Source organism: Phyllobates terribilis, unplaced genomic scaffold (genome assembly GCF_046119375.1).
Source record: "Phyllobates terribilis strain yellow unplaced genomic scaffold, ASM4611937v1 Scaffold_2__4_contigs__length_985480577, whole genome shotgun sequence".
In the NCBI taxonomy this organism is placed as follows: domain Eukaryota; kingdom Metazoa; phylum Chordata; class Amphibia; order Anura; family Dendrobatidae; genus Phyllobates; species Phyllobates terribilis.
The window spans coordinates 430,565,012-430,589,689 of NW_027362762.1; the positions used below are offsets into that span (position 1 = coordinate 430,565,012).

At 43.2% G+C, this 24,678-nt stretch overlaps 1 protein-coding gene across 1 annotated transcript in view; it reads left to right on the forward strand.

Moving 5' to 3' along the window:
• LOC141246090 (multidrug and toxin extrusion protein 2-like) overlaps positions 1-22,125 on the forward strand; it is a 354,159-nt gene extending 332,034 nt beyond the window's left edge. The window contains exons 13-16 of the mRNA XM_073669113.1: positions 16,301-16,409; positions 16,756-16,831; positions 21,863-21,932; positions 22,099-22,125. Coding sequence (XP_073525214.1) covers positions 16,301-16,409; positions 16,756-16,831; positions 21,863-21,932; positions 22,099-22,125 — 282 coding nt within the window. The remainder of the gene's footprint in view (positions 1-16,300; positions 16,410-16,755; positions 16,832-21,862; positions 21,933-22,098) is intronic.
• Positions 22,126-24,678: the final 2,553 nt, after the last annotated feature.

Here is a 24,678-nt window from a genome sequence, read left to right on the forward strand (position 1 = left end):
AGTCTGGGGCCGAGTTGGACCCTGGTATGGCACATGTGCTACTGACACCTATGATTGCTAGCCCTACTTCTATCAGGGTTTCCTCCACTTCCTACACCTTCCTGCTCCTCCCCATGCTCCATCTCCGATTTGTTATCTCAGAGCATGTCGTCCACATGAGCTGGAAGCTGGAAGCTCTGCAATACTGCCTCAGCGAAGCGGCAACAGGCTCTGCTTAAGCTAATTTGTCTAGGAGACAAACCGCACACAGTCAGAGAGTTGTTAAAAGGAATAATAGACCACAGAGATCTGTGGCGCTCACCACTGAACTTACAAGCAGGCATGGTCGTGTGTGATAATGGGCGTAACCTGGTGGCTGCTGTTAAGCTTGGCAAGCTCACACATACCATGCTTGGCCCATGTGCTCAACTTAGTGGTTCAGTGGTTTCTAAAAACCTACCCAGATTTGCCAGAGCTACTTGTCAAAGTATGCTGTATGAGCACCCATTTCTGCAAGTCAGCTACAACTGCCGCCGCTATGGCAGTGCTGCAGCAGCACATGCAAGTGCCAGCTCATGGACAGGTGTGCGACGTTACCACGCCCTGGAACTCCACACTGCACATGCTGGCAAAGCTTTGCAAGCAGCAAAGGCCAGTTGTGGAATACCAGCTCCAGCACACCTGTCGGTATTCTGGTCAGCCTTCACACATAACAACTGAAGAGGGCGCATGGATGTATGACATTTGTACGGTTCTCCAAAACTTTGAGGACTCCACAAAGATGGTGAGCGGCGATGACACCATAATCAGTGCAACAATCCCTCTTCTGTGCCTACTTAAACAGTCGCTGCTCACAGTTAAACATGAAGCTTGAGTGCTCATTACTTGGAACGAGCAATTCCTAATGCTCAAGTGCTTGTTTCGAGTAATAATGGGAGTCAATTGGAAATTCAAGCATTTTTCCAGCAGACCTTACAAGAAAGTCTGGGGGGCAGTAAAAATGTTCAAATGGATGGGAAAAGTGCTGAATGGAAGGAGAACAGCATAGGGAAGACCCCTGGAAGCATCTCTGATTTCCAGATTGCTGCTGAGAATAAAGCTGACACACTTCTACTCCACTTTAAGGACTGACAATAAAACATTCCAAATCAACGAGAAATTGTAGTTTACAGGAAAAAAAATGTTAAGAAACATTTTTTCTTGTATAATGACTTGTATATGAGGCAAATTTTAAAAAGGATTTAAAAAAAATGATAGTTAAGCAAATCAAGATTGAATTTTTTATGAAAAAATAGGAAATTTCAGTGTACACCCTGTATTAGACATAAAGTAAGGCCATTCTGTTCAAATTGTCAAGTAGTGGTACTCCTAGACTCATAAAGACTATACAATAAGTGCAAATTCTGCCAAAAATTACAAGCAGGGTCATTCAAACACCCTTGAAGGCACCAACTGTAGTGCCACATTCAAATATTGTGAGCAAAAGTGTAGATGTGGTAATACAGTAATCCTTTTCAGGTGTCTGCTTCTTCTTCTCCTTCCTCGTGAGGCTGGGTGGATTGCCTCCATAGGATTCCTGAAGCCCAATTCCCAGGTGCCTGGGCAACAGCTGTGTGTCACCTGCACTGCTCCTGCCTAGGAGGTGGGGAACCCCAAGGACAGTACGATCTCTCGGGGGTGGTAGTCCCTTCTCGATCTTCCTCGAGGAATCTCTCCCAGGCCTGTTCAATTCTCAAGAAGGATTTATCCTGCTCCCTTCCTTCTAGGAACACACACACACACCAGCGATGTTGACTCTCCATTTTGAGGAACGTGACCCTGGTTCCAGGAATCAGTTATTGCACCATTCGAGGCAAGCGTTTAATTTCTACTTGCTGCTGGTTGAATGAGATGTGATGATGGATCCCAAACTCTTCGATGCGCCCCCTTCTCCGCTGCCGGTCGTACGTAACGACGTTCCCCTAGGAAGACAACTGTCGGTACCTTGCAGCTAGTGGGCCTGCTAGCTTTTCTCAAGCCCTGCCTGGTTCTGGCTCACCTAATTCTCTCTTCCAACCAGGCTAGGCCCCGCAGTCCGCTCACTAGTTGCTAGTTCATGGCTCTCCTGTCTGCAGTCCACAAAAACCCCAGCAGAGAACGCTGCAGCCTGGGTTCGGGCTTTGGTAGTTCTGGTAAAGCGTCCAGTTCCGGACCACAGGTTTCTGCCACCTCGGCTGTCATGCCAGCATAGTCTGCCTCCGATATTCCTCCAGTTGCTCCCTCGGGAATCTCACGGGATTCGGCCATGTTTGTTTGCATGTTACACTGAATTGCTTACTAATTCAATCCCAAAAATTTTTGGAACGCTTTTTTGGAGTGTTATATACTAACTAAATGTACCCCAGAACACATAATACTCTATGGGTGAGCAATTTAATACCGATAAATTTTTTATCACGTTTTTTGTGGGTTATATACCACCAAAATGTACCCAAGAGCACGTAATACTTTATGGGTGAGCAATATAATACCGATACAATTTTGACCAAGTTTTTGGAGAGTTATATACCAGCGAAATTTACTCCAGACTACGGAATAGTCTATGGGTAAGCAATATATTACAGATAAAATTTGTACAAAATTTTTTGAGTGTTATATACCAACGAAATGTACCCCAGAAGACGGAATAGCCTATGGGTTAGAAATATAAACAAACAAGCAAAAATTTTAAATGCTTTTTTGTAGTATTATATACCACCAAAATGTGACAGAAAGCAAGTAATACTCTATGGATGAATAATGTAATCCAGAAATATTTTTCGACGCTTTTTGTAAGTTGTACATACCGCCGTAATGCACAATAACTGTGTTAAACTGTATGGATGAGTTATTGAATCCATGAAAAAAATATGAATGTAAATATTTTGAAAGTGTAGTTGATGTACTTATACAGTCATAAAGGCTTTGCAGAAAGTGCAAAGCCAGGCAAAAATTATGAGGAGGGTCATCCATCGACTCGTTAAAGGCAACAACTGGTGAGCCTCATTAAAATATTAAATATTAAAAACACTTTATGTGCTGCTGTCATCTGGTGTTGTGGAAAAGTGTGGGCTAAGCTAGGCTTTGTTCACTTTTGTCAGATTGAGACTGTATTCTCTGTTGACAGGTGAAAGTGCCTGTCTGTTATGACCTCCCCCCAGTGGCACTAAAAACTCGCTCAGACAAGATGCTAGCGACAAGGCAGCACAACACCTCCAAGATATTGAGGGACAGCTCATGCCAGGTGTCCAGCTTTGAGACCCAATACTTGAAAGTCGCAGAGGAATTAGGGAGTATGCTGGTTTGGTCGGCCAGGTATTGCTTGACCATTTTTAAAAACTTTTCCCTCCTTATCAAAAATACCCAGTCATCAGGCCTTGGGAGCTGGGCTGGTGTCATGTAATTGGCCTATGCCTTTGACAATGTACCCCTACCTCTGCTGTGTGTCTCCTTGGCCTCTCCTCCTGTGTTGGGCAAGGAAGCTTGCCCCCTGCTGCTAGCATTGTCTGATGGAAATTTTTCAACATAATTTCAACAATGGCCTTATGGTATAGTACAATTTTAGAAGACCTCTCCACTTCAGGAAGATGAAAAGTTCTCTTTATAGCGTGGGTCTAGCAGGGTGAACAACCAGTACTCTCTTTTTGTCCAAAATTAATGTAACCCGAAGGTCATGGGAAAGGCAGTGGTACATAAAGTCTGCCATATGTGCCAAGGTCCCTACAGACAACACTTCCCTGTTACCACTACGATAATGACTCTCCATCTCCTCCTCCTCCCTCTCTTCCTCCTCAACCATTATCAGCCCATCCATGATGGAGACACGGGACGAAGGATGTGTGGGTTCTAGCCTCTGCTGCTTTAGTCACCAGCTCCTCTTCCTCCTCCTCAGCGTCCACCTCCTCATTGTTACCCAATCCGTGCTGAGTAGATGAGATGAGGCTGTGCTGGGCAGAATCTCTCTGATTTATGTCTTCCTCCATCTCCACCTGGTCTGCATGCATAGCTTCATGTTTAATTGTGAGCACCGACTTTTTAAATAGGCACAGAAGCAGGATCGTTACGCTGACTATGTCATCATCGTCGCTCACCATCTTTGTGGAGTCCTCAAAGTCTTGGAGAACGGCTCAAAGGTTAGACATCCATGCCCACTCTTCAACTGTTATTTGCAGAGGCTGGCCAGAATACCGATGGGTGTGTTGGAGCTGATACTCAACAACTGGCCTCTGCTGCTCACAAAGCCTTGCCAGCATGTGCCGTGTGGAGTTCCAGTGCATGGTCACGTAGCACACCAGTCAGTGAGCTGGCACTTGCATGCACTGCTGCAGCACTGCCAGAGCAGTGGCAACTGTAGCAGACTTGTGGAAATGGGCGCTGACGTGGCATACCTTGACCAGGAGGTCTGGCAGAACTGGGTAGGTTTTCAGAGACCACTGAATAACCAATCTGAACACATGTGCCAAGCATGGCATGTGTGTGAGCTTGCCAAGCTTCACAGTCGCCACCAGGTTTCGCCCAATATCACACACTGCCATGCCTGGTTGGAGGTTCAGTGGCAAAAAACACAGATCTGTCTGGTCTACTTTTCCTTTAAGTAACTCTAATGCGGTGTGCAGTTTGTCTCCTAGAAAAATTAGCTTCAGCAGAGCCTGTTGCCATTTCGCTGAGGCTTTGCTGCAGAGCTTCCAGCTTCCGTCTGTTGTAGATGACATGCTCTGAGATAGCACATTGGAGATGGAGGATGAGGAGGAGCAGGAGGGGGTGCAGGAACTGGTGTAGGAGGTGGAGGAAACCCTGATTGAAGTAGGGCCAGCAATCCTCGGCATAGGGCGCACATGTGCCATGACAAGGTCGGACTCAGCCCCAACCTCCACAATATTCACCCAGTCTGCCGTCAGGGAAATGCACCGTCCCTGGCCACAAGTGTTTGTTCACATGTCGGTGTTTAAGTGGACAATGCTAGTAAATACATTAGTACTGGGTGAGAAACATCTGTACCAGTGTCATGGACAGGAGTTTGGGAAGCACCTAGCACAGGGGAAGAGGCAGTAGTGTTAACTTGTTGGCACCAATCATGGACCCAGGCGTTCGGCCCACCGATTCAGGTGCTTAGATGACATTTGCTTCATCATGCTGGTGGTGGTTAGGTTCTTAGTGATCAGGCCCCTGTTGATCTAGGCTTGCCACAGGTTGCAAATGGCCATTTTGCTACTCTCAAAACTCTCTTTAAAAAAAGTCCCATATTTCATCACCGACCACCTGGTCTTCAACCACCGCACCCTGGTCCTCCTGACTTCGTGACTTAACAACAACAAGACTTAGCGGCAACTGTGTCTCACGATCATCTTTCTCCTTATCAAAAATTTTCTGTTCCCCACCATCATTTTCTTGTGGCTGTGTCTGCTATACATTTTGTGCATCACTAAACAGCATGTCCTTCTGTCCCTCTAAGAGCATGCAAGTTGAGAGGCCACAATCAAGAAATGATGTTGTAAAGAGCTCCTCGGAGTGTTCTAGTGTGGGATCACTAATCTCCTGTGACTCAACATGGTGGGAGGAAGAAGGATCAGGGTGGGGATTAAGTGACCCAGACTTAAGGCTGGTGAGACTGGACTGTGCGGAAGACTGGTGTTACAGATCCGGGTGGTGGAACCTCTGTTCTGCGGTGCAAGGAGGGACCAGAGGGGCATAACTAGGTATCAACTTGGACCGACCAAGGTCGTACGGCGACTCAATCGACTCCGTGACCAGGGAAAGACCGAGCAGAGGGACCAGGTGCTACTCTGGGACCGACCTTGTATGACAGCAGGTGACTCCCACGGGTCAGAAGGCAGGGACTGACCGGTACAGCAGATGAGCACGGCAGGCAGGCTGATGGGTGATCCTGGCAGACGGACTGGCAGACACGGCAGGTAACAAGCAGGATCCTCCAGGTAGGCTGGCTGGTAGGCACGGCAGGTAACGGGCAGGTGCTTCTAGGTAAGCGGGCTGGCAGGCACGGCAGGTAACGGGCAGGTGCTTCCAGGTAAGCGGGCTGGCAGGCACGGCAGGTAACGGGCAGGTGCTTCCAGGGAAGCGGGCTGGCAGGCACGGCAGGTAACGGGCAGGTGCTTCCAGGTAAGCAGGCGGGCAGAGCCCATAGACAGACTGTCAAGCTGGAGAGTAGACAAGCTGGCAGACTGGACTGATAGTCAGGCTGGCGGGCTGGACTGGTAGTCAGGCTGGCGGGCTGGACTTGTAGTCAGGCTGGCGGGCTGGACTTGTAGTCAGGCTAGCAGCAGGACCTGAGGGCTGAAGCAGAGTATAACACACAAAGCTACAACCTTGCACGGGCACCTCCATTTTGGAGGAGGTGCCTTTTATATGAGAGGTCCTCCGGCCATTGGCCTGGGACTCCTTAGGACAGCGCGTGCGGCCCCTTTAATAGGGAGGGAGTGCGCGCGCGCCCTAAGCACAGTGCCTGGGAAGCTGCGCGTGCCAGTAGCAACAGAGGCAAGAGCGCCGGAGGACGCCGATACTACAACTGGGTGGTGCTGCCAAGCATGCTGGAATCATTATCTGCGATCCAACCGACCACCTGTTCACACGGCCTCCCTGCAAAGTGGGACAGGAACCTATGTGTCATGGATGGACGTGCTTCTTGTGCTCCAGCAACAGGCCTAGTCACATATGCCCCTGTCAGGAATTCTGTTGCCTTCTACAGTTTGACCACTAGTGGCAACTTTTGTTCACTTTAATAATTGTGTTCTAGATTCACTCCTTACCACTGGAGGCTGCTGTTGTGTTCTATTATTGCCCTTTTCCAAGATGGCAGATTCTGAATCTATGGAATCCATTTTGTTTCCTGTTTGGGCCTACTTAAAGCCGCATGGATCTCTCACTCATTGTTTGAGTATTTTGCCTAGCTATTAGCTTAACTTCAGTCTCCAACTCCTGAACATTCTTACCCAGTCTGTTCTAATTTATCTACGGATTGTTTCCAACAACTCCTTGTTATCTCCAAGAACTTTTATTACCACTTACTGTTCCTGCTTGTGCTCCTTCGGCCACTGGTTTCGACAAGTACTACGCCAGTATCATAACAGGATATTCAAGCCTTCATCATGGACGCCGCCAAGGGAGTAAAATTGGAGGTGCGTGTAACTAAGATGAACTATTTGCTTACCAACATCTATGCAGATATGCAAACACTAAAAACAAAATACACTGCATTTGAAAATGAGACAACTCATAACGTTCAAACTTTTGGATAAGCTACACAAGATCTACAGAATATTGTGCAAGATCTAAGCAATAAGATTACTCCGGTCCCTCCACCCACCCTTCCACTGCCACCTTTCAAATTTTGTGGATTCATCAACAAGTGTCGATTGCACTTTGGTGCACACTCTGCTTACTTCCATACTGACAGATCAAAAGTATTGCATATTATTATACTACTGACACAAAGCATTGTTTTGGGCCAGCTCCCTTATTGAAACTCATGATGATCGACTTAATGATCTGGAGGCTTTTCTAGCAGACATAAGCCAGGTGTTTGATGACCCTAGACGTTGTGCAACAGCTTCAGCTACACTGATGGTGCTACGTCAGGGTAAACGCTCTGTTGCAGAGTATGCCAGAGAATTCAGACGGTGTGTGATTGACACCAAATGGAATAATAAACAACACACTAATAGAACAATTGTAAAGTCTCTATTAAATAAGGCATAGATAGATGGTTTAGGGGAGTTTTGAAAAAGCTGAGGTGAAACGGCGTCGTCGGGGTGGTGGCCGCGTTAGCTGCAGGCACCTACTGACATTAAGTGGAAACTTTATGTGACCATTGATTATCTGAAGTGTACCCTCCTCCCTATTGTTATTACCTAAATTTGCTGCTAGAGTGTACTGGGATCAAATAAGCTACATTAAACATATGCATTTGCACTTTTTACTTTGAGCTTCTGCTCCCAACACATATCAGCACTTATGCACTTTCCTCAGACTTGCTGCTATACTATTTACAGAATAACCAATTTCTATTATATAGGCACTTGCAAATTTATTAGTTTCTTTGTATATACTGTATATTTGGACTCTCTTTATGCATATCGGCACGTTGCACTTTAGGTCTTTTATATATCTACAATTAGGGAAGAGCTACATAAATTACTTGCCTCGCTACCTGTTGCTACAACTGATACCTTTGCTTAATTTTAATGTAATTATTTTTTTATTATGTTCTAAAATAAAATCTAATATTTTAAACCATCTATCTATGCCTTATTTAATAGAGACTTTACAATTGTTCTATTAGCGTGTTGTTTATTATTGATGTAACTAGTCCTTAACCAATGCTCCCACAAATTTTGATGACTTCATACACTATTGCATTTGTATTATCAGAGAGAAGATTGGAAAAGTGGAATTCAAACTGGTCCGGCAGCAATAATAGTTATCCACTTGCTTTAACCACCAGTCCCAGAGACTTTGAGATAAAGAGTTCTCACATATCTGAAGTTGAATCCATGCAGGTCAATAGCCTGTTAAAACATGAAAGTGAGAGAAAAGAACGGAGACTTCGGGAAAATCAATGTTTTTATTGTAGCTAGACTGACCACTTTCTCGTCAATTGTCCTTCTCGACTACGTAAAACAGTGGCAACTTTTCCGATGAAGAATCAGTCTTTTCTCAACCAGTGCCTCTAGTGAATGCTGTCATCCATTCAATTTCTTCTATTGCACCCACCATTAAAAAGAAAACAAGGACTCTCATTGCTTCCTTTCTATCAAGTTTCAAGTTGATTCTCAATGGATTTCCACATCTGCCATGGTTGATTCAGGAGCAAACGGAAATTTTATGGACATCTCTTTCACAAAGGAACAAGGAGTAAAAATCAAAACAGAATTTCATCTATTGTCATGGAAACTGTTGACGGAACTCCACTAAATTCAGGACCAGTGAATCAAGAGACTGAACCCTCAAAGATAGTTATGGAACCTAATTACCATGAGGTCTTATCCTTCTTACTAATCTCATCTCCACATTCTCAAATAATCCGGGGGTTGCCATGGCTGCAGACTGAAAATCTCACAATCAGTTGGGGAACCAAAGAAGTGTCTTTTCCATCTACTGTCCACTTGCCACAGGCTTCACCAAATGAAGAAGTTGTAAAAGATCCTGAACAAACTTCTAAACTACCATGTATATACAAATTATTAGGCAAATGCGTATTTTGATCACTTTAATACTTTTTATACATGTTGTCCTACTCCAAGCTGCATAGGCTTGAGAGCCAACTACCAATTAAGTAAATCTGGTGATGTGCATCTCTGTAATGAGGAGGGGTGTTGACTAATGACATCAACACTCTATATAAGGTGTGCTTAATTATTAGGCAACTTCCTTTCCTTTGGCAAAATGGGTCAGAAGAGAGATTTGACGGGCTCTGAAAAGTCCAAAATTGTGAGATGTCTTGCAGAGGGATGCAGCAGTCTTGAAATTTCCAAACTTTTGAAGCGTGATCACCGAACAATCAAGCGTTTCATGGCAAATAGCCAACAGGGTCGCAAGAAGCGTGTTGGCCAAAAAAGGCGCAAAATAACTGCCCATGAATTGAGGAAAATCAAGCATGAAGCTGCCAAGATGCCATTCGCCACCAGTTTTGCCATATTTCAGAGCGGCAACGTTACTGGAGTATCAAAAAGCACAAGGTGGGCGATACTCAGGGACATGGCCAAGGTAAGGAAGGCTGAAAAACGACCACCTTGGAACAAGAAACAAAAGATAAAACGTCAAGAATGGGTCAAGAAATATCTTAAGACTGATTTTTCAAAGGTTTTATGGATTGATGAAATGAGCGTGACTCTTGATGGGCCAGATGGATGGGCTAGAGGCTGGATCAATAAAGGGCAGAGAGCTCCACTCCGACTCAAACGCCAGCAAGGTGGAGGTGGGGTACTGGTATGGGCTGGTATCATCAAAGATGAACTTGTGGGACCTTTTCGGGTTGAGGATGGAGTGAAGCTCAACTCCCAGACCTACTGCCAGTTTCTGGAAGACAACTTCTTCAAGCAGTGGTACAGGAAGAAGTCGGTATCGTTCAAGAAAAACATGATTTTCATGCAGGACAATGCTATATCACATGCATCCAAATACTCCACAGCGTGGCTGGTCAGTGAAGGTCTAAAAGAAGAAAAAATAATGACATGGCGCCCTTGTTCACCTGATCTGAACCCCATATAGAACCTGTGGTCCATCATAAAATGTGAGATCAACAGGGAGGGAAAACAGTACACCTCTCGGAACAGTGTCTGGGAGGCTGTGCTGACTGCTGCACGCAATGTTGATCGAAAACAGATCAAGCAACTGACAGAATCTATGGATGGAAGGCTGTTGAGTGTCATCATAAAGAAAGGTGGCTATATTGATCACTAATTTTTTGGAGTTTTGTTTTTGCATGTCAGAAATGTTTATTTCTAAATTTTGTGCAGTGATATTGGTTTACCTGGTGAAAATAAACAAGTGAGATTGGATTATATTTGGTTTTATTAAGTTGCCTAATCTGCACAGTAATAGTTACCTGCACAAACAGATATCCTCCTAAGATAGCCAAATCTAAAAAAAAGCCCACTCCAACTTCCAAAAATATTAAGCTTGGATATTTATGAGTCTTTTCGGTTGATTGAGAACATAGTTGTTGATCAATAATAAAAATAATCCTCTAAAGTACAACTTGCCTAATAATTCTGCACACAGTGTATAAGGAATTTGCTGATGTAGGTGACAAGAAAAATGCCGACAAACTCCCACCTTATCGGCTGTATGATTGTCCAATTGATCTGTTGCCTGGAGCAGCAGTACCCTTTGGAAGCATTTACCCACTGGCAGAGCAGGAATTAAAAGCCGGAATTAAAAACACTCAAGGAATACATTGATGAAAATTTAGCCAAAGGGTTTATTCGTCCATCTTCATCACCAGCAGGTGCGCCTATATTTTTTGTCAAAAAGAAAGATGATTTCTTAACCACTTCGCGCCATGGCCTGTTTTTGCCTTCGTGACCAGGCCAATTTTTTCAATTCTGACCACTGTCACTTTATGAAGTAATTACTCTGGAACGCTTCAACGGATTCCCCTGATTCTGAGATTGTTTTTTCAAGACATATTGTACTTCATAATAGTGGTAAAATTTCTTCAATATCACTTGCGTTTATTTGTGAAAAAAATTGGGAATTTTGCAAAAATTTTGAAAATTTTGCAATTTTCAAACTTTTAATTTTCATGCCCTTAAATCAGAGAGATATGTCACACAAAATAGTTAATAAATAACATTTCCCACATGTCTACTTTACATCAGCACAATTTTGGAACCAAAATTTTTTTTTGTTAGAAAGCTATAAGGGTTAAAAGTTGACCAGCGATTTCTAATTTTTCCAACAAAATTTACAGAAACATTTTTTTAGGGACCACATCTTATTTGAAGTGACTTTGAGGGGCCTTTATGACAGAAAATACCCAAAAGTGACACCATTCAAAAAACTGCACCCCTCAACGTGCTCAAAACCACATTCAAGAAGTTTATTAACCCTTCAGATGTTTCACGGGAATTTTTGGAATGTGGAAGAAAACAATGAACATTTAACTTTTTTTCACAAAAATTTACTTTAGACCCAATTTTTTTATTTTCACAAGGGTAACAGGAAAAAATGGAATACACAATTTGTAGTGCAATTTCTCATTAGCTCGTTGATACCCCATATGTGAGGGAAAACCACTGTTTGAGTGCACTGCAGGGTTCAGAAGCGAAGGAGCGCCATTAGACTTTTTGAATGTAAAATTTTTTGAATAATTAGCAGACGCCATGTTGTGTTTGGGGAGCCCCTGATGTGCCTAAACAGTGGAACACCCCCACAAATTACACCATTTTGGAAACTAGACCCCTTAGGGAACTTATCTAGATGTGTGGTGAGCACCTTGCACCCCCAGCTGCTTCACAGAAGTTTATAATATTGATCCGAAAAAATAAAATTTTCACATTTTTCCCACAAAAAATGTTTTTCATCCCCTAATTTTGCATTATCATAAGGATAACAGGAGAAAGTGCACCATGAAATTTGTTGTGCAATTTCTCCTGAGTACGCAGATACCCCATATGTGGGGGAAAACCACTGCTTTGGTGTACGGCAGGGTTCAGAAGAGAAAGGAGTGCTATGTTGGCTGGGATAGGTTGCAGACACCATGTCACATTTGAAGAGTCACTGACATGCCGAAACAGCAGAAACCCCCACAAGTGACCCCATTTTGTAAATTACACCTCTCAAGGAATTCATCTAGGGAAGTAGTGAGTATTTTTTAATTTTTAAATTTATACCATTGGGCAGTGAAGAAAACATAATTGTATTTTTACCACAAAAAAATGTTTTACCCTCAGATTTTACATTTTCACACAGGGCAATGGGTAAAAATGGTGCCGAAATGTATCACACAATTTCTTCTAAAAGTGGCAATACCCCATATGTGGCTGTATCGTACTGCTTAGCCATACGGCGAGATCTGGGAGGGACGGAGCGCTATTTGACAATTGGAGAACAAATTATTGTAGATTAGGCATTTGGATTTGGGAGCACAAAATTTTCTGAATTTCTTTTGGGGGGCAAGGGCCATTTTGCTTTTCCAGAGCCTTTCTGCTACCAGTAACTTGGAAGTCCCTTATATTTTTAACAGATGATGGACCTGAGTGGGGACTAGCTTTTTTTGAGGACCGAGTTGAAGCTTTTATTGGGAACATTTTACGTAACATTTATCCGGCGCTCTAGGCTGAGCACTTACATCGGGGTTTCCATCTAAATTTCCAAGTGATGTAATTCAGATGAAACCCCTATGGGATCCATTCACTATAATGAGGCAGCAGAGTTACTCTGGACTCCGCCTGGCCTCTGTTTAGCGGTGTCCTTTTTTTCAGAAGTGCACAAAACTGTTTCCAACCGCACTTTTATGCACGCCTAAAAAAAATGACACCGTGGGATCACAGGCCAGATAGCATCCACAGTGGCCTACATCTGCCTCATTACAGGGAATCTTTCGTCATGGTTTCCGTCTGAATCACGTATTTCAGAGATTTACATGGAAACTCTGGTGTAAGTGCTCAGCGCAGAGCGCAGGATAAATGTGAGCAGAGCCTTACTGCGATCTTTGGGAGACATAATAAACAAATCAGTAGCAGGTGAAGAATTGGTTTTATTTATTTTTTACGCCGTTCCTCGCGCGGTATAAGTGATGAGATGACTTTATTCTTCAGGTCGGTGCGATTACAGAGATACCAGATTTATATCGGGTTTTTATGATTGACAGCTGTCACACACTAAGAGACGCTAGTTTTTGCATCGCCATATTTTGAGAGCAATAATTTTTCCATATTTCGGCCTACAGAGTCATGTGACGGCTTGTTTTTTGCGGGATGAGTTGACATTTTTATTGGTACCATTTTTGGGTACGTGACATTTTTTGATCGCTTTCTATTCCGTTTTTTGGGAGGTAGAATTAACAAAAACCAACAATTCAGGAATTGTTTTTTGAGGTTTTTTTTATGCCGTTCTGCGTGTGGTAAAAGTGATAAGGCAGCATTATTCTTCGGGTCAGTACGTTTACAGCGATACTACACTTACTGTATATTTTTTTATGTTTTGGCGCTTTTACACAATAAAACAATTTTATAGAAAAAATATTTTTTTTGCATTGCTTTATTCTGAGAGCTATAACTTTTTTATTTTTTGGCTGATGAAGCTGTATGGCAGCTTTTTTTTTGCGGAACCAGATGACGTTTTCAGTGGTACCATTTCTATTTCCATTTTGCTTTTTGATTGCATTTTTTTCCACTTTTTGTTTGGCGATATGATGAAAAAGCATAGTTTTTTGCTCCGTTTTTTATTTATTTTTATTACGGTGTGCACACAAGGAGTTAGTGTGACAGTTTTATAGATCGGGTTGTTTCGGACGCGGTGATACCAAATGTGTACTCTTTTGTTTTTGCATAAATATACGGATTTATTGGTTTAATATTTTATTTATTTTTATTTATTTTGTAATTTTTTTTTAACAGTTTGAAAACATTTTTTAGACTTTTTTTACATTTTTACTTAGTCCTGTATGGGACATTAATTTTTATTTTTCTAATCACTGTTCTCATGCAATGTAATAGACATGTATTACATTGCATGAGAACTTTGCTGACAGTTTCACACTGTCTGTCTCCTGCTAGACTTCAGCTGCAGGCTGAGCCTAGCAGGACACCATATATGGCAGATCTGGAGGCGGTCATGTGACCTCCAGCTGCCATAGCAACGGCAGGTCCTGGAAGGCATCAGGGGGCCATCGGAGAGGTAAGTGGACGACCCCCTCTCCTCTCTCTATCTTCTATATGCTGCGATCACTATAGATCGCGGCATATAGACGATTGGATCAGGTCCCAATGATGTCCCCTGTCAGAGCTGTCGCTCTGAACTGCAACCGCAGCACTTGTAGGACCCTGGGGCTCCTGAGGGCTGCGGGACCGCCAACCGTTCATAAACTTCGGTGCTGCACAGAGCCCAGGCAGCGCCGACGTTTATGTACAGTGGGCAGTCGGGAAGCGGTTAAGGCTCTGCGTTGATTACAGAGAATTTAATAAAATTACTGTACAGGCGTTTCATTAAGAATTTTTCTGCTATAATTGCACCAATCAATGAATTAACAAAGAAAGGTGAACCGGCTGGCATGGATAGTGGTCGCATCACTGATGTGACTTCTCTCCAAACCATCCAGATCGTCATGAGACATGGCCATTAATGGATTATTGGCGGAAAGGTGAGGAATATGCTGTTTTATTATTTTTACTTTTACATTAATAAATAGGTGAAACAGGGTGGGGAGTGTTTATTTCAAATAAAGGAGTGTATGTTTTCATTTCAATTAAAGGACTTTACTTTGGCTGTGTTTTTACTACATTTGACTTTGGGGTTAGTAATGGGGGTGTCTTACATAAGCCTCGCCATTAATAACCTGTGGGCTTGATGTCAGATGCCATTACAAAGCTGACCTCAACCCCACAAATATTACTCCACTTTCCACTGCACCAGGGCAAGTCAGAAGAGCCGGCAAGGGGCCAGAATTAGCGCATCTAATAGATGCACCTTTTCTGGGACTGCTGCAAGCTGCTATTTTTAGGCTGGGGAAGGCCAATATCCATGGCCTCTTTCCAGTCTGAGAATACCAGCCCCCAACTGTCTGCTTTAGCTTAGCTGGTTGAAAAAAATGGGGGGAACCCCACACTGCTTTTTTTTAATTATTTATTTATATAATTTTAAAAAACGGTGTGGGACCCCTCTATTTTTGAATTTTTGATGACCAGCCAATATAAAGCTGACAGCTGGGGGCTGCAACCTGCAGCTGTCAGCTTTACTTGCGATAGCAAAAATAGAGGGGACCGCACATCATTTTTATTATTTATTTATTTATTTATTTATTTATTTATAGCACAGGCGCCAGCTGATGAATATTCTCTTCAGCCTTGCCTGTTCTCGCTGCTATCAGCTAGACCAGGCGTACTACTCTCATCAGCCGATGCCTGTGACCGGCAGTAACCTTTTTAATGCTGGTCACAGCTGATGCTGGCTCACACACTGTCATATGTATGACAGTGTGGGAACCGCAGCTCTCTGACCGGCAGTAATGAACTTACCGCCGATCAGAGTCAGTGTTTCTCACACAGATGACAGCGTGGGAAACACAGGATGCTCGGGCTGCCGAATCCGAACAGTAACACGAACTTCAGGGAGTAGTCCTTGTTCGGCGTCTGTGAACGGACACTAGGAGTTTTGTGCGGACCTCGAACATTACCGTTCAAGTTCACTCATCCTTAGTATTAATAAATTTTGTTGAGATATAAAGAATTTTTATGAGACATCTTTAATAATGTATGCAGTTGGTACCCATTTTAAATATGATTAAAGGAACATAAATTTGTGTAAAGTGTTTACAATAAAATAATTACCCATTGCTGTTTTCCGAGGTTTTTAATCCATCGCGTGATCACAGTTGGGACTTGCCAGTCCACACTATGTCTTTTGTATGGACTGGAGGTCACTTCCTCTACGTAAGTCTATAAGACGCGGAAGAAGGCTCTCATAGGCTTATATTAAGAGAGGAAGTAATGGTTCATGGTGTGAGCTAGTAAGGATGAGCTGCAGTCACATGATGCAGGAGTGGTCTTTTAAGTCTGCTATACTGTTATCCACTATCTTATTAGAATTGTAACAATACCTTCATTATATTGCTTTTTCTGCACAGTTTCCAGTAGGCTTGGGTGCAGCTGCAAGTGTCAGAGTGGGAAATGCATTAGGAGCCGGAAAAGTTGAACAAGCTAAAAAATCCAGTAAAGTTATACTGTGTTTTGGAGGTAAGAAACTATTGATTTTAGGGTACGCTCACATTGCCGTATAACAGGGCTGAGTGTTATATAAAATAATCTACCATATAATGTGCTCATAAATAAAGCCAGCAGTGATGTAGCTTCATGGGTTAGAATTGTTACAGTGGAGACCAACTCCCCAAAGTCTAGGATCAAGCCATAGGATTTTATTTGTGGAGATGTATACAAGATCTTGACAATAAACTTATTTACGTGAGCAAATGATTTTATTTTTACTTTTATGATTGTAAATTCATCCTTTAAAGTTTGCTATGTAACAGGAAAATGTTCAATGTTAGCTTTATATTTTTCTGTTATATCTTTTTTTTCTCAGTATTATCTGGTTTGACGACTGGGTGTACTTTTGCTGCACTGAAGAATGTAATTGGCTACGTTTTTACAACAGATAGGTGGGTAAAACTAGAAAGAAGTGAAAGGATATGTGTGCACGTTCAAGATTTGATTGCAGAAATTTCTGCAAGGTTTCTGCATCTCTTGGCAGGAAAAACACTGTGGCCAAAACGCGCGTTTTGCCGCGATTTTGGTGCGTTTTTGATGCGTTTTTGTACAGCAATGAATACTTTTTGGCGCTAAATAAAGATATTTGAAAAAAGAAAAGTGGGACATCGCTTTAACCATTGAGTTATTGTTAGACCTGTGTTGAGTATATTGGTTAATTTAAATGATTAAAGAATGTGTCTGTTGTATTTCAAATAAAGTGTTTTATTCTCAGTGTGTGTTTATTTAACTCTTTACTTAGGTTTAGTAATGATGGTGTCTGATTGACACCTCTTCATCACTAAACAAAGGGCTTTGTGTCAGCTAATCCCATAAACCTTAATCCCATTAGCATTCCCATGCATGTCATTTCTGGGACAGCTGAGAGCTGCTATTTTTAGCCTAAGAAGGTGACATTAGACAAACGTGTTCCCTAGATATTAATAACAGTTCACAGCTGTTTGCTTAGCTGCTACATCACCACGATCAGCAACCAGCAGCACTTTGGATGCAGCGTATTTTAGCTGCCTCCAAAACGCTGTGTTCTAATGCCGCACTTTTGTTGTCAGTACATGCGGATCCACTATATGTAATGACATTTCAATCGGTCAAAATCTGCAGCAGAGAATAGAGTCTCTACTACAGAACTTGACTTGCTGCGGGTGAGTTTGGGTATGTGCCCACGATCAGGAGCCGCTGCGGGTTTGAAGCTACATATTTATACAGCGTCAAACCCACAGTGGCCAGATGTTACAGCATAGTGGATGGGATTTCTAGAAATCCCATGTCCACTATACGTGCATCTGAGGCTGCGGATCACCCACAGACACTGACATGTGGCGCATCTTTCAGGACCGCAGCATGTCAAATTCTCTTGCGGAGTTGCTAGTCTCCGCAACAGAAATTTGACAACTAGAATGTATTGAATGCGGTAAATCTACATGGTTCAGTGAACACATGCAGATTTATCTACTTTCAATAGAATGCAGCATTTTGGACTCAGCAAAAATATGCAGCATCCAAAGCGCTGCTATAGTGGGGGAAATAAGTATTTGATCGCTTGCTGTTTTTGTAAGTTTGCCCACAGACAAAGACATGAACAGTCTATAATTTTAAGGGTAGGTTAATTTTAACATTGAGAGATAGAATATCCAAAAAAAAAACAAGAAAATCACATTGTATAAATTAGATAATTTTTTTTGCATTTTGCAGTGAGAAATAAGTATTTGATCCCTTACAAACCATAATGAGTTCTGGCTCCTACAGACCAGTTAGACACTCCTAATCAACTCGTTACCTGCATTAAAGACAGCTGTCTTACATAGTCACCTTTATAAAAGATTCCTGTCCACAGACTCAATTAATCAGTCAGACTCTAACCTCTACAACATGGGCAAGACCAAAGAGCTTTCTAAGGATGTCAGGGACAAGATCATAGACCTGCACAAAGCTGGGATGGGCTGCAAAACCATACGTAAGACGCTGGGTGAGAAGGAGACAATTGTTGGTGCAATAGTAAGAAAATGGAAGAAATACAAAATGTCTTGTCAATCGACATCGACCTGGGGCACCATGCAAAATCTCACCTCGTGGGGTATCCTGGATCATGAGGAAGGTGAGAGATCAGCCTAAAACTACACAGGGAGAACTTGTTAATGATCTCAAGGCAGCTGGGACAACAGTCACCAAGAAAACCATTGGTAACACATTACGCCTTAAAGGTTTAAAATCCTGCAGACATTTGTGCAGGCCCATCTGAAGTTTTCCAATGAACACCTGGATGATTCTGTGAGTGATTGGGAGAAGGTGCTGTGGTCAGATGAGACAAAAATTGAGCTCTTTGGCATTAACTCAACTCGCAGTGTTTGTAGGAAGAAGGATGAGTACAACCCTAAGAACATCAACCCAACCGTGAAGCATGGTGGGGGAAACATTATACTTTGGGGTGCTTTTCTGCAAAGGGGACATGACGACTGCACCGTACTGAAGGGAAGATGGATGGGGTCATGTATCGCAAGATTTTGGCCAACAACCTCCTTTCCTCAGTAAGAGCATTGAAGATGGGTCGTGGCTGGGTCTTCCAGCAAGACAATGACCCAAAACATACAGCCAAGGCAACAAAGGAGTGGCTCTAAAATAAGCACAGTAAAGTCATGGAGTGGCCTAGCCAGTCTCCAGACCTTAATCCCATAGAAAACTTGTGGAGGGAGTTGAAGATCCGAGTTGCCAAGCGACAGCCTCAAAATCTTAATGATTTAGAGATGATCTGAAAAGAGGAGAGGACCAAGATTCCTCCTGACATGTGCGCAAACCTCATCAACTACAAAAAACGTCTGACTGCCAACAGGGTTTTGCCATCATGTATTAAGTGTTGTTTGCCAGAGAGATCAAATACTTATTTCTCACTGCAAAATTTAAAAAAATATATCTAATTTATACAATGTGATTTTCTTGATTTTTTTTTGGATATTCTATCTCTCAATGTTAAAATTAACCTACCCTTAAAATTATAGACTGTCTTGTCAGTGGGCAAACGTACAAAAACATCAAGGGATCAAATACTTGTTTCCTTCACTGTATGTCCGGATCATGGGCTTCATTTTCATAACCAGCAGAGGAAAAACCAACTACTGGGGGCTGATATTACTAGCCGGGGAAGTGGCCATTAGCCAAAAATGTTCCCTAGCTATTAATAACAGCTGTTTGCTTTACTGGCTAGATTACAGGGGGACCCCAGAAAAAAATTGATGTAGGGTCCCCCTATAAAATCTAACCAGCAAAGACTAAATTGACAGCTGTGGGCTGATATTAATAGCCAGGCAAGGGGCCATGGATCTGGCCCACTCTGAGGCTAATAATATCAGCTCTCAGTGGCCCCAGAACTGGCGCATCCATAAGATGCGCCAAATCTGGTGCTTAGCCTCCGCTCTTCCCACTTGCCCTGGTGCGGTGGCAAGTAGGGTAATAGGGTTGGGGTTCATGTCAGCCTTGTATTGATGGCTGACATGAAGCCCAGGTGAGTAATGGAGAGTGTCTATAAGACGCCCCCTTTACTAACCCCGTAGTAAGGTTTTTTAAATAAACACATGGCCAGAATAAAGTCTTATTTAAATAAAATTCCACACGGTTTTAATCATTTATTTAACAATAAAAAACACTGTATACTCTCCTAACACCTAATCCCCAAAGCTCTCTTCTCCTGTAAGAAACCAAAAATAAAAAACAACAATATCCCTCACCTGTCGGCCGTCATGACATAATCCACAGTGTCCCACGACGATCTGGGTCACTTCTATAGCAGCCACACCAACAATCACTGATGTGACTGTTGTAGAAGACAGCACTATATACACTGACAGGAGTGTAACCACTCCTGTCAGTGTATAGTGCTGTGCTGCAGAAATGAGGTCACTTAAGTTCAAACAGTTGAAGATCAGCTAAGAGCTCCAGTGATCTCACTTACTGCATCAGTGTTGATTGGGAAAATTCTCAGGCAGCACCTGTGCCGTAAATGAGGGCATCGGAGCTCTCAGCTGATGTTCAGCTGTGTGAATTCCAGTGACCTCAGTGCCAGCAACTCAGCGCTATGCACTGCCGGGAGCGATTGCACACCCGTCAGTGTATTGCCGACTGACAGGTGTTCGGATCACCGTGAGACACTCGGGGTACGGTGGGTGGGTGAATATAAAGTGTTTATTTTATCTTAACTTTTTTTTTTACACCGCGCACAGACGCCAGCTGAGGAGACTACTCCTCCCCTCAGCCGCGCCTGTTCCCGCTATTGTCAGCGGAATCGACCATCGGATGATGGGAGGACTAGTCTCCCATAGGCAATTCTTTGTACGTTTTTGCCGCTTTTTTAACAAATTGACTTGAATTGAGTCAGTCAAACAAACCGCAAACATCCGCAGCAAATACGCAAATATTTTTATACCTGTGTTTTTGCTGCGGATTTGACTGACTCAATTAAAGTCAATGGGTGAAAAAAACTGCATAAATGCACAAAGAATTGACATGTTGCAGATTTAAACACAATGACAATCCTGACAGGAAAATTCCTGATCACACAGCACTTCAGGATTGTCATTGCATTAGCTAGCACATGGATTACCTAGCATTTTTGGTGCATTTTTCTGTGCGGAAAAAACACTGAGATAACGCACCAAAAATGCACAGTGTGCACATAGCCTAAAATTTAGGCCTCATTCACACATCAGTAGACAAAGGAGTCAAGGAAGCACCAAGAAAGGAGTGTATAGTTTTCTTTTTTTTTTCTATATTTTAAACTTAATAAAAAGTGTTTTTGCAGTTGATGTGTGTTACAGAGTATGACTTCCTCATTGAACTCAATAGGGAAAATCTTCAAGAAGTCTGGGACAATGTTATCTTGCAACAAAAATTGATATGCTGCAGATTTAAAGTCTGTAATACATGACAACTTTCAGATGCAAATTGCCTCTTCAGAGAAAAAGAGGACTTGTACTCTATAGCGCCACCTATTGGAAGTAGCAATCCTACAAGTCACAATCAGGCCTTTAACGAGTCATGCAATACGACTTAGGATAAAAGCCAAATCAGAATCTCAATTTGCAGACACTGTTTTGGGCTGTTGGCCCTCGTCAGTGCAAAGTATGAGAACTGATTTGGCTGGGTGAGAGGCTCTGGACTGAGGTCTAAGGGGTAGCGTTTCTCCTTATGGAGAGTGACACACCAGCTCTGGCACGTCAAGGTAAGGAGGCTTATTCGCCATGCAATGCTCCTCTGGGAAATTTAATATGCAACTTTCGGATGGATGTATTTTCACTTTTGGAGATTTGTAACATGAGATTTGTTGCTGTCAAAGTGATATGCTGTTGATTTTCCACCTGCAAATTTGGATGAAAATTTTACAGCATATCTGCTACGTGTGAATATAGCCTTACAATTGTTTTGTATTTTTTAAGGGATATTCTCCTCTTGATTTCACAAATCATGGTAATATTTACTCTATTTCACATATGTGATGCAACAAACGTAAGTATAGCCATCAACAGCAACTTTATATATAAAAATAAAATAGTGGGTAAATTGTGTTAAAGGAAATCTGACAGCGGATACATGCTGCCCGAACCATGGGAAGCATGTATCAGACCGTGGCTATATGATTTCAGCCATATATGTTTAACTCTGAAATGCTCAGGCGTTTCAGAGAAAATACATAGTGTAAAAGCTGAAGGGGACTGAGCCTCATGGGAGACTAGTCTTAATGGGAACATAACAGCAGCTTCTCCCCACCCAATGCTAGTGACTGGCAGTTCTCTCCCTGCATGCATGTGACGCGCCCCCTGGGCCGTGTGTGCGAGGGAATACCCAGAGCCAAACCAGTGGCGGATCTGTTTATTTGGTTTTTGTAACGTTGGAATGTCCGACTACGCCACCCGTGGATTGCGGTCACTGAGAACCGCCGCTGCAGGGCAGACCGCTGAAGCTGATGTTGTGTGCGCAGCAGAGGGTAGTATAACTCCCCACGGGAGGAGTATAGCCTCAGGGCAGTGAGTGCAGATGGTGGGGGTGATGGTGCGCGGGAGCAACAGTAATGACTTAGAGTCCAGTGATGCAGTCCAAGGTCTTTACTCACAGTTTTACACTCCAAGCCACTTCTGCAGGTAATGGCTGCCTACGTCGTGCTGTGCTCACCAGGTGAGGGGCTCGGCCAACTCCCAGGTACCTTTGGAATGCTTTTCAGGACCCCCTTCGTGTGTCCTTTCTCTGGCCTGTCGTACCCCACAATTGACCACGTTTCTGTCCAGCTGCCTCGGGCCTTGGTGGGCAAACGTATGTTCCTTTTCCCTGGGTCCTATATGATGCCTTCCTAACAGGTGTAGTGAGGGGCCGTGCACGTACAATGCTACGGCCTCCAGTTACTAGCTGTGGGTAGTTGCTCTCCTCCACTAGATGAGGGATCCGGTTCCCTTTCTTGGCCTGACCCCCTACTCTGGTAGCGGCGGGCGTGCAGTGGCGGCTGGCCGGTCCGCACCCCTGGGGTCCCTTCACTCCACTCCTGGAGCCTCCTCCGTTCCTCTCCTTTCCTTCCTTCTCCTCCAGGCCCAGGCCTTAAGACTTGGCCTGCCTGCAGAGCAGAGCCCATGCAGAGCCCCTGCTCCCAGCCTCCTTCTCTCTCTGCTCTCTCACTTTCTACTCCCTGACTCTAAGATGGTGCCCGCCATATATACTCCCCTATACAGTGCACCCGGGATCTACTCTCCCCACCCACACACTACCGGGTTCCCCCTTCTTTTTAACATATTTATTAATGACCTTGTAGGGGGTATACAGAGTAATATTTCAATATTTGCAGATGACACTAAACTCTGCAGGGTAATCAATACAGAGGAGGACAATTTTATATTACAGGAGGATCTATGTAAACTAGAAGCTTGGGCTGATAAATGGCAAATGAGCTTTAATGGGGATAAATGTAAGGTAATGCACTTGGGCAGAGGAAATAAAATGTATAATTATATGCTTAATTGTAAAACACTGGGCAAAACTGTAACTGAAAAAGACCTGGGTGTATTGGTGGCCAGTGTCAGGCAGCTGCTGCAAAGGCAAATAAAATAATGGGATGCATTAAAAGAGGCATAGATGCTCATGAGGAGAACATAATTTTACCTCTATACAAGTCATTAGTGCGACCACACTTAGAATACTGTGTACAGTTTTGGCCTCCGGTGTATAAGAAAGACATAGCTGAACTAGAGAGGGTGCAGAGAAGAGCGACCAAGGTTATTAGAGGACTGGGGGGGCTGCAATACCAAGACAGGTTATTACACTTGGGGTTATTTACTGTGGAAAAAAGAAGGCTTAGGGGTGATCTTATTACTATGTACAAGTATATGAGGGGACAGTACAAAGACCTTTCTACTGATCTTTTCACTCTGAGGCCAGAGACGGGGACAAGGGGGCATCTTCTACGTCTGGAGGAAAGAAGGTTTAATCATAATCACAGACGGGGATTCTTTACTGTAAGAGCTGTGAGACTATGGAACTCTCTGCCGCATGATGTCGTAATGAGTGATTCACTATTAAAATTTAAGAAGGGCATGGATGCCTTTCTTGAAAAGTATAATATTACAGGTTACATATACTAGATTCCTTGATAGGGCGTTGATCCAGTGAACTAGTCTGATTGTAGTATAGAGTCGAGAAGGAATTTTTTCCCCAATGTGGAGCTTAGTGTTTGCCACATGGGTTTTTTTGCCTTCCTCTGGATAAAAATGTTAGGCTATGGGTTGAACTAGATGGACTTAGTCTTCCTTCAACCTTGAAAACTATGTAAAACTATGTATGTAGATGCTCCCTCCCCCCACTCCAGCCAGGGACAGGGGCAGTTGTGCTCACACCCGGGAGCATTGTCGCCCTGTCCCCCGGAAATGTGGTGTAGCGCATGTGGGTGTTAGGGTCCTGAGCCATACTCCATCCTTACCTGGAAGTGAGATATCACACCTCTGAGTGAGATGCAATACCTCTGTAGCGACCGAACCCTCGGGGCGCTACATTCCCCCCTGGTAAATCACAGCACGTCCGTGGGCTGGAACAGAGCAAAAGACAATTGATTTCAAGACATGCAGAATTAAAGTTGTTTTTTTTTGTTGTTTTTTTTTGTTTTGTTTTGTTTTTTAAACGTTACTTGTCATAAAACTTTTCTCTTTTCAAAAATATTATAACACTTTCTTCACATACATAAGACATTATAAAACTCTTTTCACTTGCATAGACA